The sequence below is a fragment of the Lynx rufus genome, unplaced genomic scaffold (assembly GCF_022079265.1).
Source record: "Lynx rufus isolate CCGP_SWC_20201006 ecotype Redwood Valley unplaced genomic scaffold, mLynRuf1.p SCAF_9, whole genome shotgun sequence".
Classification (NCBI taxonomy): Eukaryota; Metazoa; Chordata; class Mammalia; order Carnivora; family Felidae; genus Lynx; species Lynx rufus.
The window spans coordinates 78,219,797-78,235,225 of NW_025814897.1; the positions used below are offsets into that span (position 1 = coordinate 78,219,797).

Sequence of the window (15,429 nt, forward strand, 5' to 3'; positions counted from 1 at the left end):
AGACCTTTGTGATTGGACAGACACAGACTTTAAGTGAGGTAGTAACTGAATGTTTTAGGTATGTGGCTATAAAATCTTTGGACAGGAAGAACTCTAGTATGATGTTAGCAGGACTTCACCAATCTACTAAGGCCACTATCTCATTTTTTTATAGCTGTTCCTGCAAATGAACTCAACAATCAACAACATTTTGCTTCTATTTTTTCGTTTACAATGAATGGAGGAAACATTTATTTATGAATTTAAATCACAAAGTGAATTTCTCTCCTTGAGGCAAAGCTCTGTGTAGCCTCCACCATGCAAATGCATTGTTCACTCTTTCCCATCACATAGAATTGCATTCTGTGACTTCCTGGAATGCCATGGAAATTGGTTATGTTCTATTAAAGAAAGAAAGCCCACACAGTTCTTTATAACACTTGTTATGGTACCAGTGGAGATTTCCTGGCTAAAATTTTATGACAGACTGTTAATAAAAAAGTCTGTCCAGGTTCACACCCTCCCTTTATCTTAAGAATTTTCTTATCTCAGAAGAATGTCAATATGTTTCAGGGTCAGATAGCAGAAATCCAACCAGAATTGTTTTTATATTATAATGTAAAATATTAATAATATAATATATTGATATATGTGTATGTATGTAGGCACATAAGAATGCAGGTTTGTGTATTACATATTATCTATCTTCATATAGTATATTTGTGTTTCATTCTTTCACAAATGGAAACTACATTTATAAATAATTTGTGAGAAGTAATGATAGAGTACTTGGATGAAAGATAAAGCCAAAAAAAAAAAAATTAATACAAGAGAAAGAAAAGAGGCAATCTGAGCCAGGGAAGGGACTTATGTGTATTTCTACTAGATAGTAGAAAAGGCAAGGATTTGTTTATATGGACAGTTTTTTAGAATTTTTTTTTTAAGTTTATTTTCAGAGAGAGAGAGAGTGAGTGGAGGAGAGGGGCAAAAAGAGAGAGAGAGATCTGTGAATGCCAAGAGGGCCCTGCACTGTCAGTGTAGAGCCTGATGCAGGGCTTGGACTCACAAACTGTGAGATCATACCTGAGTTGAAATTAAGAGTAGGACGCTTAACCAACTGAGCCACCCAGGCACCCCTATAGTTTCTTAATGGCATCTAAATGTCATGTGCATTTCACTTCCTTTTCTATAGCTCTTCACTAACCTATTTATTGACATGAGGTTATTCTAAAACATTTTGTTGAAAACATAAATGTTTACTTAATGTGCTGCTGTGATGACTTTGCCAGACTCTCCACCAGAGTGAGATTTTTTTTTGTTTTTTTTTTCAGCGTCTGCCTTTGAAGAAGATTCCATGCAAAGCCTCTGCACCCTCAGGCTCCTTTTTTGCCAGAGACAACACAGCAAATTTCTTATCCTGGTGCCGAGATTTAGGGGTAGATGAAACCTGTCTGTTTGAATCTGAAGGTTTGGGTATGTATTTCCTTCAGAATTTTAGCTGATAAGATTATTATGTATCTTTGTCATAACTATCAAAGACTTTGTATAGCCATCAAAACTTGTTTGTGTGGTCATTTCACAGGTTAATTGAAAAACTTCATGTAAACTTGCAGTTTTGCTGTAAACTTGAATCTTTGAAGGTAGAAAAATATGCATGCCCTTTTACTGTTTGTCACTTTATGCATGAAAAGATAGGAATATGAATAGTGCCATTCTTTCCAAGCTAAAATCATGTATATACAATGCAAAATTCGGGTATTTGGAAAACGTAGGCTTCAATTTTACCACCAGACTCTAACCTGGACTAGAACAGTAGCTCTATATGTCTGCTACAGCCATAAAGGCACCATTGTCTTTTCACCTCTACAAAAGGATGAAACACCATTTCCTGTAAACTCTATCTTTGTTGAAATGGAAGTTTATTTATGTATCTATTTTTAGTGAGTTAAAAATCAGGTAAGCAAGCAGGAGATTGGGATAATTGAAGATGATGAAATAAAAGATACTTTAGTGTCTAAACCTACCCAGATAATTATGGGGTTTTTGACTTGTTTTACTTTATAATTGAATTTTGGCAAATCCACTTCCAGACCATAGAGCAAGCTTTTGTATTTCCTTGGGAGGAAACATACATTGAATGGTTCAGTGTTTTGACATCACTTGATTGGCTGCTGTTAAATGTTGAACCCTCCTGTGTCAGCTCTGCCCAGTATAGCTCTCGCACGTAAAGTATCGGAATTAAAGTCCCATTATAATGAAATAGAACTGAGTGAAGAATGGAGACATCTGTGGGGGAAGGATGGGAGCTTTGGTTCTTTTGCCTGAGGCTTTAAAAATCAATTCACAAAATCACATAATACCAAATATTAGCATCAAAGTAATCGGAGCATCCTTTAGAGAGAACAGGTATACAAATTGCCTTCCAAATGGTGAGAATAAACTTTTGCCCCGAAGCCTCACAAAACATTTCCCTGCTGAACCCAGGAAAATTGATGGTTAACAGCTAAAATCTTACCCATTTTATATGCTTATGGAAATTTGTGTTTGTACTAAGAGGAGGGAAGGTGATGTGGAAAAGATTGCCATCAAATTTCTGAGAATTCTCTCAGCAGAGAGGAAAATTATATGAATTTAGATTAGGAGAATATTTTATACTATACCTGAAAGAAAAAATAAACTGGAAGAATTGCACAGTAGCCTACCATACACAATCATGTGCTTCTTGAATGATCGTTATCTAAATGGGCTTTGACTACTGTTTCCACACATTAAAGTAAACCAACCTTGGTGGAAGATGTGTGTACGTATATCGCTCTTCTTCAGTCTTCTGCTAATTTTACAAATAGATTTTAACTTTCATGTTTATGGGAAACTATACGAGTGAGGAATTATAGGAGGGGATCGTGGTGGAATTGTTCACACGCACACACAAAAATGTTTGAAAGAGCAAGTGAATGAACGATAAGTTAAAAAATTCAGATCTTAGTCACAAGGAGTATACTCTTCCTATGTGGACAAACAACATCACGATTTAAAATTCTGCAGTGCCCCCGCGTTATGAAAGGAACTACCACGTGGGGAAACTCCTCTATTACTTGAGCATTTGTTTGTTGTACTGGTTTTCATTTAAGAAACATCTTTTTCAGTGACTACCCTAGGATGAGGAGGAGCTGGGAATGGGAGTGTGATGTTGTCTCAGTTTTCTCACTGCCTCTGAGTTCCTTTTGTTAATTGAAGTAATAAAACTTTTGGTTGGAAGCCAAGAAGCTTGGATGGCTTTTTAAAACCCCATTCAGATAATAAGTAATACATTTTATCTTGAAACAGTAAAGCCTAAAGCAACTGTATAATAAAGGTTCTGGTATATAAATACATACTCTGCAGCATATAAAATTATGTCAAGTTGAATTTTGTGATGACTTAGTTCTTCACTCTGCTTGAAAAAGAAAAAAAAACGCTGACTTTATAAAAAGAAAATCCAAGATAATTTATGCATAATAGCTACTGAGTATTTTATTGAAACCTCTTTCATTTTGAATATCTTCTATATTATAACGTGCAATTAAAATGTATTTATGTAAAATGTATTTATGACACCAAGTTTTCGAGTAATTTTTAAGCCTCTCGGTAGCAAACTAAATCAGATAGTTGGGCTTTCTGGTTTGTTGCTCAATGAAAGACAAATTTGAAATTTCTGCTGCTCAGAATAGGACATGAGGTGAGGTATAATAGACCCTGTGGAGACAGAAGGGAGCCAATATTATAGCGTTGACTTTAGGATTATTCAGAGAAAGGAAACAGCTGTGCCCGTAGATGCTAATGATAATCAAGAGAAGGACAATGAGAAATTCCATTTCCCCAAGTGGAACCCTTTCTTCTTAGATTTTTCTTATTATTCACTGTGGGTAAGGAAGCGATTGAGTCACTGCCGATGGCCTTGGACTCCGGATTGCAGAATTGACTTTCTTGCAACAATAACGCTGTGTACTCTGCTTGATGTCTTTTCACACTTCACTTTTGAAAGAGAATTTAGGGCAAGCGTTTTTCTTTTTTCCTACCTCAAGATTTCATTTCAGTGACACACAAGATGAAGTGCATCCTTTGTGTCCTGGTGTTTTGAACAGCAAATAAATGAAAAGATGCCCTGATGAAGGGGAAAAATCTGTTTGAATGAATGATAAAGTAGATCACTGTCCTGAGTGTGTATCAAGAGGCTTCTGTCTTTAGCTGTTCAAAGGTCTTTGCCTGCATAAAGCATTCTTATCTTTGTGGCAACTGATATGCTACCCTCTGTTGCAGTGTTTCTTTGTACAGTTATTTGCAAGGGGATCTAGATTCCCAACTCACTCAATCTGTTCTCTTTCCACAACAGCTAATGACAAGAAATCTCAGTGGTGGGGAAGGTATGCCAGGGATGAACTGGGGTGTATGGATAGCGGCTGACTCCATATGCTTCTCTCATGCTTCTTGTCTTTTTGATTCTTGGCAGATAGCTTTTTATGCCACCCGATATAATCACATACAGGGTATAACCTGCAGTTTATCTTCTATGAAATTCTTGATAATTATTCCTCTGTGAAATGTCAACTCTCAGATCATAAATTCACTCTATCCTAAATAGTGTTTCAGAAATGAGGCAATAGAAAAACGGACAAAAGTCATGAACAGCCTCGTCATAGAAGACATAAAAAAATCTAATAAAGATACAAAACCTTAGCAATAAGGTAAATGCAAATAAATCTATGGAAAATTAGCAAAATAGAAGAAAATTATATATTTAGGTTGAGTATGTGGGAAAATAGGATCTTCTATACATTGCTGAAGAAAATTGGAAATAGGCATGCCTTCATTAGAGGGCAATTTGGCCTTATGTATTAAAGACCTCACAAGTGTTTATTTATTTATTTGTTTTCAGCAAATTGTTCTACTTCTAAAAGTTTATCCAAAGGAAATAAGTAGAAGTAGGCACCAGAATGCCCACCGAAATGCTTTTTTTTTTAAATAATAGTAAAACAAAGGGAAATGAATTGACTCTATGACATTTAGTGATATCTTAAACTAGAGGCATCTGTAGATACGAACCAAAAATATTGCTGAGACTATTTAAGGATATAGAAAACCTACAATCTGCTATGAACATGAGGTCACACATAGATAGTAAATGACCATTAAAGTATTTTCAGAATTTGAAAGAAAGACAAACAGAAATCAGGTTATAAACGATATTATTTTCTTCTTATTGTCTGTTAACAAACATCAGTCAATAGAGGTGGCATGCCATCTGAAGTATGAGCAATTAATGTTATTTATATTAAGATATCATTGGAACCAATTTGCATAGAGAATTATTTGTTGGCCTAGAATTGTACACACTGAGAATTGTAAGGGCTATTTCCCATTGTCGAAGTTAAAGTGACATTTCAAGTGTTTGGCGAATTTTATACTGCTCTAAGAATAGATCACGTGGATCTTTGTGTGCTCTGCGGGGCAGGCTTTACCCTTACAGGTCTGCATATAATGCTCAGCTACAACCCCCACTGTTCAAACCACGCTGACATATAGGTCAGTGGCTAGAGGAGATTTGGGTTTTTTTTGTTTTTTTTTTTTTTTCATGTCTCACAATTGGTTTCATTGGATTCTTTAAAAATATTTAGGATTGTGCTTTAGATTCAAAAGATGAACATGAATGCTTCCTTAAATTTAATAGTATGTAGTTTATCATTCTAAAGACTAAATACTCCCGCCAATAATTATTTTAAAAGAAATGAACTTTTCTTTTAATGGTGGAGTAAAGAAAAAATGTTTAGAAGATTCTAGGTGTGAAAGCATTTCGGTTTTCAGTCTATAGAAGTTAATAGAATGTATTAATATTCTCCCTAATAATAAATATAATAATTTTCAAAGGTTAAATATTTTAACAACCTTTTGTAACCCAGTGCTGGATATTTTGATATGGTTCATTTTTTATCATTTAAATTAAGACCAAAAATCTATGATATACTCTCAGTCTTAAAAAGTTTTAAGTTATGAATTCCCAATATTGATGCTCTTATATGAATTACTCTAAGATATTTTAAGTAAGAAATTTTTTCATTCATTAGCAATGTTCTTGTATAGGGGATTTATTATTTGTAATTTATTTAACTATACTAATTTAGAAATTTTCAAGTGTAATTATTTTTCCCAGAGCCTTATTTACGTTGCTCAATATGTATACATTTCAGGGAGCTGTGAGATGGGGGGGGGGGGAGGATGGGGTGGGGAATACTTTAAAAATGCATAATGTTGTGTTTGCAGTAATTGTGTCTATATCATTATGTCATTGGATGATTATAGGATTTGGAAGCCAGTGACTATCCTTCATCTATTTCTCAGAGAAAGAATCTACTCAGCAAGAAAAGGGTTTGCTATCTGTTGTGCTAGCATGCAAATGTGTGTGATTTGTTCTTTATTTTTATTTTCTGTGTTTGTGTTGGCTGTGTGGCGTTGTCTTCTGTGGATGCATGACCCCAGTGAGTAGTTTTACAAAATCCTTTCTTTTACTGAACCTTGGTCAAGCACTGTTCTATTCACAGTATTGGTTTGATGTTGCTGCAGAAAACTAAAAAGGATTACGTGTGGACTTATAAATATTGTTCTCCATTTTATAGTTTAAAGTCACTTGTTAACATCAGAAAAGGAATCTATGCCTACCTTCCAGTGTTTGATAAATCATCTCTTGTTATTATCTTGTTATTATGGACTCTAGGAACATTTCTATGGAAAAAAGTTATATTAGTTTTATTAGTATAAAATAAAATATCCTTTTGTTAGGATGACAGTTTCAAGACATCCATTCAGCATTTGGGTTATTTATATTCAGTTTCTTTCCCAGAGACAATTATGTTAGACTTTTGTTTTTTTAATTTTAATTTATTAGCATCTCAGTTCACATTTTTACTTTTGAACTCAGAAATTCTTTCCAAATTTAGCTATTTGCCGTATGCCAGGGCAAAGGTATGAGAAAACAGTACAGAATCTGATTGAGAACTAAATGTCTCCCTAGAATGATAATTACATCAAGACTCAGCAAAGTCAAGGTTAAATTAGGGAAATGAACAGCTTTCTAGCTTTTCCAGGATCAAATTTTTGCTGTACAATATTCATTACTAATAACTATATGCTCAATAATGGTAGCTAGGCAGTGCACGTCTTACCATATCTACTTCTCCAACAACCTTCATTTTATAAATGAGATCCTGGGGCCCAGAGAATTAAATAACTTGCCCAATGTACATACCTTCTCAATGGCCCAGGTGGAATTTGAATTCAGCTCCATTTACCTCCAAAGATCATGCCCTTGTGTTATAGAAAGTTATGCTCTGAGTTAATTTTAGAAGTTCATATGATTATTTAAAGAGGAAAAATAAAGTGTAACTACAAACCAAATTAGAAAAGATTCTTGCCTCTAATTGCTATTCTGAGTGTTAGTGACTAAAGCCATTAATTTCACATGAAGTCCAGTACTAAAGAAAGGAAGGACATCACTTGGTGCAGGACATTTCTTGACTCAGTGGCAAAGGCACTTAACTACATTTCATTCTATACATATTCCATAACTGATGAGATTATGAATGAAATATTCTTATTTCTGTGAATTATGTGGATGTCATGGCCTTTCTAAATGTGAATAATGATTCTGAGAAATCTGGGTACACGCACACCCAGCGTTTATGAGTTGGTGAGATTCTTTGCTTTTTCTTTAGCTTTCTTGAGATCAGTTTCAAGGCACCTAAATTGCTGTACTATCCCTAATTGCCCCCTACCTTTAAGCTGAAAGGTTTCTGCATGGGTCTTACCAGGAGTGACATGATACAGGGAGCAGTTTGTGACGAGCCCTTAAATTTCTAGAATTTCTAGAAAAACATTTTTAGTACTTTATTAATCCTGGCAGGAGAGAAATGCCCATAGTACCCATTAAGGGCTAATTCATGCATGAATTACTTTCCCTCCATTCATCATCATCATCACTGCTATCTGAAACATTTGTAGAGCATATTATATATAGCAAAGCACATTGGAATCTTTTTAACAAAATAGAGGAAGTATAACTGATGTTTAATGTTTATTTTTGAGAGAGAGAGAGATAGACAGAGTGAGCAGGGGAAGGGCAGAGAAAGAGGGAGACACAGAATCTGAAGCAGGCTCCAGGCTCTCAGCACAGAGCCTGATGTGGGGCTGGAACTCATGAACTGTGAGATCATGACCTGAGCTGAAGTCAGATGCTCAACCTACTGAGCCACCTAGGAACCCCTGACTGATGTTTATTATAATAATCACAGCATTGGCTAATACAGTGCCTTTCCAACCTTAAAGTGCTTACTCATCCCCCGGAGAACTTGTTTAATTGTAGATTCTGATCAGTAAGTTTGGGGTGGGGCCCAATAATTTGTAGTTTTATTCAGCTCCCAGCTGATGCCAATGCTTCTGGTTTGTGGACCCCAATCAAGTAGCAAGGGAGTCACATTTATTGAGTACTTGCTATATGTACCAAGTGCCCTTCACCTCATCAGGAAGAAAAGGAAGAAGGCAAAATGCCTGTTTGAGAGATGAAAAAATTATGCAGCCTGGGCTAGAACTTCATCCTTCTGACTTCTAGTTAACTGTATTTCCTGTTATACCACTTTTCTGAGTATTAGAGCCTTCCTTATTCTGGGAAGGTGGACAGCTATTAATTTATGATATTTTCATGACTAAACAATATTCAGCTAAAAACATAATTGTATTTCAAATTTCCTTCCTAAATATAAATCTAAAAACCGGTTTCCCTCAAAGCCAATGTGTAAATATTGTAGTCTCTAATGTACAGACACCAAATAGACAACACAATTTTTCATGCTTTCGTTTCTTTGCCCATGTGTTGAAACTTAATACATTTAGCTAAACTATACATTTATGGTTGAATGCATTTTATACTTGCAGATTCTGTGACATTGAAACTCTACCCTTTGCTTTAGTGGAAGGCCTCATTTCTATTCCTGGAGCTAGCAGCACTCCATTTGACATTTGATGCCCATGAGATTTTTATAGAATCTAGGTTATAAGACTGAGTCTCTTGCCACATATTTTTGAATAGGGATCTGTGTTACTTTCCCCAGAGGTGTTCTGCATTCTGCTTTTCTTTGAGATGGTTTTGATTATTAAAAGAAAAACCTCAATGATAAAACCTTTGGCATAATAATTACCATTGACCAGAGAGCTTTTGATTTGTTTTAAAAAGAATTTTTTAGAGGACAGAAAAAAGTAGTGATCCCCTCTTCTAACTTAAAGGAAAAGACCATGTAAATGTTTCGATGACAGACTGAAAAAAAATGTTTTCTACTCTAAACTTCAGCATAAGTAGTTTTCTTGGTTTTTTTGAAAAGATGAATCAGTAAAGTGATTTAACATAAATATACTTAGGACTCAATACAAAGTCTTTAGTTCAAATACAATATACTAAAAGCCATATTTTTAATCATTGTGACAAAGACATGCCTTCAGTAATACATAATCAACTTAGGTAATTTACTAAACATGGACTCATCTAAATTATTTCATTCACAGATACAGGAAAATTAATGTAAGGTGTTTGCTGTTTCACAAAATCACATATTTTAATACAATTGTTACTTAAGCTCTGTATTGAGCACAAACTTGTAATAGGTATAGGATATCTGTTTTAAATTTCTTTATATGCTGACCAAATTGACCTACTTAACCTGGCATTTGATTTAGATTGGTTAATTTTTAATTATTTCTGATATAAAATAAATGATAAAATATTCAAAATACACTCATTATAATGGGACCACTTTAAATTATACACATTTTACCACTAGTAATTTTTTATTCCAAAGTTTTTTTTTAACGTTTATTTATTTTTGAGAGAGAGAGAGAGAGAGACGGAGTGTGAGTGGGAGAGGGCAGAGAGAGAGAGGGAGACACGGAATCTGAAGCAGCTCCAGGCTCTGAGCTGTCAGCATAGAGCCTGATGCGGGGTTCGAACCCACGAGCCATGTGATCATGATGTGAGCTGAAGTCCAACGCTTAACCAACTGAGCCACCCAGGCACCCCTATCCCAGAGTTTTTACAGTGCTTAGTGTAGTGACTAATATCTGACTGGTGCACACACAAAAACATGTTTTTAGGGGAAAAAATAAGTGAATTATTGTTGGCTAAGCTAAATGAAGTTAATCTTTAAACAAAGAATTTATAACAAAGATTTAAAAAATAATAAAACTAACCTCGGGAAAATCTTTCCTATGTGCCAAACACTGTGCTAAGAATAACAATAAATATTATTTGGCTTAACCCTCACAAAAATATTGCAAGGTGTAAACTGTTGTGTTTCCCAAAATGAGATTTTACAGAATAACTGCCCAAGAGAATACAGCCAGTAAGCATGAACACTCACACTCAGATCTTTGTGATTTGAATCTCTTTCTATTAACTTAGTTTAGAACTTGTTTCAGTGCAAAAACCAAATAAAGTCACCTCTTTGGAAAATTTAGATACTATTTAAAGACTCTTGAATTTAATTTTATAGCAATAGGGGAAGAATATTTGCTTTTACAATTAAACAAACATTGCCATAATTTGCATTTTCTCAAGACACCAGGTAAAGTTTTAGTCTTTATTTAGTTCACTGTCAAAACCACTATCATCGCCAGATGATTGTCATCATCCTTGAGTTTTGAGATATATTATTTATTGAGTCATTACTGTTTTGTGTTAAATTTTGCACCTGTACAGCTTCATCTCATTCATTGCTTATTAGTCATCAGATACTGTTTTTTTTGGGGGGGGGGGCGGTTGGCCATTATGAGCCAGTTATAATATGCCAATTAAAAAAGCCATTAATATGTGAGACAATAGCACAAGTGTGGTTTTGAAACAATGTTTTCCTTTATAAAATATATTTCCAAGAAAACTGGGCAGTAAAATATTATCATTCTACTAGTTTTTCCTAAGAAATGATGCTGAAGAGGTTCATTTGTCTTAAATTGTATAGGCTGAATCTGTTAAGGATACGAAGAATCATGCAGTTACTTTTTAGTTTGCCAAAATTAATTTCCTGATGAGTCCATGGTAGATTCAACATCTGAGTTTGGGCATGCTAAACCTGTTTTAAATTGATTAGCTCAGTTGAGGAAGCAAAGAAGTACACAACAGTAATCTGTCTTTCCTTTAAATTTTTTTTTTATTGTTTATTTTTGAGAGAGAGAGAGACAGAGAGAGAGAGTGGGAGGGGCAGAGAGAAAGGGAGACACAGAATCTGAAGCAGGCTCCAGGGTCCGAGCTGTCAGCACAGAGCCCAATGTGGGGCTTGAACTCACCAAGTGTGAGATCATGACCTGAGCCAAAGTCAGACGCTTAACCGACTGAGCCAGCCAGGTGCCCTTGAAAAGTGTCTTATGTATCACACTGTCTTTCCTTTACTAGCACATGATTGTTCTTTTCAGGATGAATTTTATTTTCCATAAAGTGTATCTATCCCAGTGCTTACATAGTCCTCAAAATATGTATAATGAGTTGGTTAAGGAATCAGTATAGTTGGGTCTGGTATTACTTTTTATATCTGGGTGTTGACTGCACATTGACACAATTTGGTCAGTTCACTAGTAATTTATATATTTTGACACCATTTCCATTAAGAAACGCATGAAATTTTATCCACATCTCCTGGTGCAGTAGCCATTTGCTTCACACAGCTTTCACCGAAGATGAGGGTATTAACAGAGCCTTGAAAATATTCCTGTCTTCAGTTTTTGTATATTCCTTTTTCCACTCAAAACTCCTGTTTATTATTTTGTTCTATGGACAGCATATTTTTTTAAAGAGTGAATCAGAAAGAATTGATTATCTAGACAGGAAGATTGATTTATTTGTTAGATTCTGCTTTCCAATGTTTGTTATTGTTCTCTTTTTGAAATTGATGCCTATGTGATATTACAGTCCATATGTTATATTGCACTGAAGTCGATTTAATATGTCAAAAGTTGTGATGTTTGTATCATTCCAGCCAGGGTCAACCAGTAGTGCATTTGAAATTAGAAGTAGTAAATATCCTTATTTTAAGATCTTTTAATTAGAAATAATTTTAGGTTTCTTGATTAGGGGAATTCACTGATGGTCAGCTAAAACTTTTATATGACCAAGAATTGAAATAGTCTATAATTAAGATTTTTCCATAATTCTGTCTTAAGGAGCATTGTTGGTGGGAATAGAATTTAATTTAAAAGCTTTAAAGGTGACATTTTATGTCAAGATGACAAAATTGTGTCCGTCTAAAGCCAAGTGAAATTATATACGTTTACAATCCAAGTAAATGTTTGTTTTATACTCATCACAAACAAATTCCACTCTGGCATCAGTGAACCAAATGTTGCCCCTACCATAATCTGTGGAGAGAAAGAATTAGATATTTAAATTAAAGGAATAGAATAATGCTGGGAAATGGAATTATAAAATTCTATGTTTAAGAATTAAAGCAAGATTACTTTCTTAAAATAGATCAATAAGCTATCAATAAGCCAGTATGTTCTTTTATCAGGATATTGTCTATGTAAAGACCATTCTCAAGTCAATATATTTTTTTCAGTATCTGTTGACTTTATTAGGTGATATATATAATAATATTTTTAAAATTCTCTCATCTTTGTTTAAAAGAAAGCAATACAAGCAGGAAATACTCTTTTGGTAGACTCAACAAATGCAAGCATGATTGGACAGCATTACTGAATGTGTCCAAAGCAATTAGTAAAGCAAATTTTATTAAAACATGAGATTATATTAGAATTTGATCCAAACAAAGAACAGTCTTCTAATTTTCTCATTTTATGGGCAAAGCTGGCTGATAGTATATATATACATATATATGTATATATATGTATACATATATATATATATAGGTATGTATTTGCAAATCCATTCATTTGAAAGTATATCATTCTAAAGTACCATTTAACCAGACTTGATCAGGAAGGGACATCAAATTTCAGAATCTCACTTGATGTTATTGCTTGGCAGATAACAAAGGATATTTTTTCTTATATAATTTTTCTCCTTATTCATTGCATTATTTCTGCCCAAATCACTGGTGGACATAGACTCAGGATTTTGCAAAGTCTAGTCTTTGCTCCACTGTCTTCTGTGTACTGTGTATTTTAGGAAAAAAAACTTTAAATCATTTTTGTAACATTTATTTATTTCTTTTTTAATTATTTAAAATGTTTATATTTGAGAGAGAGAGAGAGAGAGAGCAAGAAGGGGAGAGGCAGAGAGAAAGGGAGACACAGAATCTGAAGCAGGATCCAGGCTCTGAGCTGTCAGCACAGAGCCCAACACAGGTCTTGAACTCATGAACCATGAGATCGTGACCTGAGCCGATGTCGGACACTTAATCGACTGAGCCACCCAGGTCCCCCTGTAATGTTTATTTATTTATTTTGAGAGAGAGAAAGAGAGAGAGAGAGAGACAGAGAGAGAGAATCCCAGGCAGGCTTTGCGCTGTCAGTGAAGAGCCCAATGCAGGGCTCGATCTCATGAACCGTGAGATCATGACCTGAGCTGAAATCAAGATTTGGATGCTTAACCTCCTGAGCCACCCAGTTGCCTCATGTACTATGTATTTTAAAATATCAACTATTTATATCACAATACAGCTACTTCTGTTTCCGATATTGACTTACTAATATTAACTAATAAAGCATTTTCCGGGGGAGATTTACTCAGGATGAGATTTCCTGAGACTCATGGCTTGGAGGAGGGATATTGGGCAGAGTTTTGAAAGGGCTTTAAGACTTTAGTAGAGCTAAGTGTATCGTGGGATAGGATGGTTTCCGTGAATGTCAGAATGAAGACTAGCTCATTTACTGGAAGCATGAGAGAAGAGAGGTCATTGGCAAGCCTGTTCGCTATTGAGCTGCTTTACAATCCCTTCTATTGTAAAGGTGTCCACCTCTGTCTTGTCTTTCAGTCCTCCACAAGCAACCCAGAGAAGTGTGTCTCTGTTTGCTAGAGCTTGGCCGGATTGCAGCCAGGTAGGTCAAACTGCTGCCACTATGTCAAGACATGGACCATCCTCAGCATCGAAGCGATTGAGAAGCTTGCTGGTTTTTCGTTGCTAATTTAACCTGGGTTTTGAGAAGCTACTTTTTCCAATATAATCCGTCCGAACAGCTCAAGAGCAGTTGTTCAAAATAAAGCATGCCACTAATATTCTTAGCACCATGAGCTTGTCGAAGCCACTATGTCTGATAAGCATTTACTAACAGCATATCCTCCCATCCAATACATTTTTTCTCAACTGACTGAGCCACCCGGGCACCTGTCAGCTCTTTTAGCTTCTACTTCTGAGTAGGGGGATAGTTTTTAAATTATTCTCCATATTTTGGTTAGAGACAGTCCTAGAATATTATCCTTCATAAGGGGAGAGATGTTTGGAATCCTTTTCTTCTAGGAAAAAAGGAGTAATTGTAAAAGTCATAATCCTAGCTAAGTAGGCAGAGAAAGGGACTTTATTACCTCAGCTAATCTGCTTTGGTTTCACGTCTTCTCTTTTATTATCTGGCAAATGACCAAATGGAACCTCTGACAGTTCTATGAAGCCCAAAGAATTAGAAATGAGGATACAAGTGGTTGAAGAAGTCTTGATTCAAAATAAAACTTAGGAATTGATTGGAAGATGTTGTTTTCATCTAGATCTGGGTATACTTTTAAGACAGAGATAAGATGAACCAATAAAGTGAGAGCTGGCTCTGGGTGAAAATTCTCAAAGAAATTTAGAAAGAAAATCAAGGTAAAGAAAATACAGGGTGTGCACATCAGACTACAGCAGTGGGTAGAAAGCTTGCTGCAGTGAATAGACCTATGTTTTGTTTTGTTTTGATCTGACGGGAAACTAACCTGCAATCAGAAATAACTCCAAGTTCTGTAAAATGTGATAGCAACATAATCTCAAACAGTTGGACATCAGCTGTGAATTTTGCTTTACCGCAATAAGTGGGTATGAGAAAGATTTTTTCTTTTTTATTTAAAAAAATTTTTTTTAATGTTTATTTGGTTTTGAGACAGAGAGAGACAAAGCATGAACGGGGGAGGGTCAGAGAGAGGGAGACACAGAATCTGAAACAGGCTCCAGGCTCTGAGCTGTCAGCACAGAGCCCGACGCGGGGCTCGAACTCACGGACCGCGAGACCATGACCTGAGCCGAAGTCGGCCGCTTGACCGACTGAGCCACCCAGGCGCCCCTTTTTTATTTTTAAAGAATTCAAAGTAAATCTGACTGAGGCTCCACTCAAAGTGAAAAAGTCAATTTGGGACATTTGGAGGTTTCCCTATTCTCTCCCACTCTGTTCCCAGATACTGTGTGAAGGCCTTGGGAGAGGGTCCCCTAGGCCTCTATCTCTCTACCACTAGGGCTTAGT

General features: G+C 35.5%; 1 protein-coding gene across 2 annotated transcripts in view; it reads left to right on the top strand.

The window, feature by feature from the left end:
- The window catches only part of GAS2 (growth arrest specific 2), a 121,726-nt gene that overhangs the window by 41,187 nt on the left and 65,110 nt on the right, over positions 1-15,429 (top strand). For both annotated transcript variants that reach the window (XM_047072360.1, XM_047072359.1), the window contains exons 3-4: positions 1,311-1,452; positions 13,980-14,043. In XM_047072360.1, coding sequence (XP_046928316.1) covers positions 1,311-1,452; positions 13,980-14,043 — 206 coding nt within the window. The remainder of the gene's footprint in view (positions 1-1,310; positions 1,453-13,979; positions 14,044-15,429) is intronic.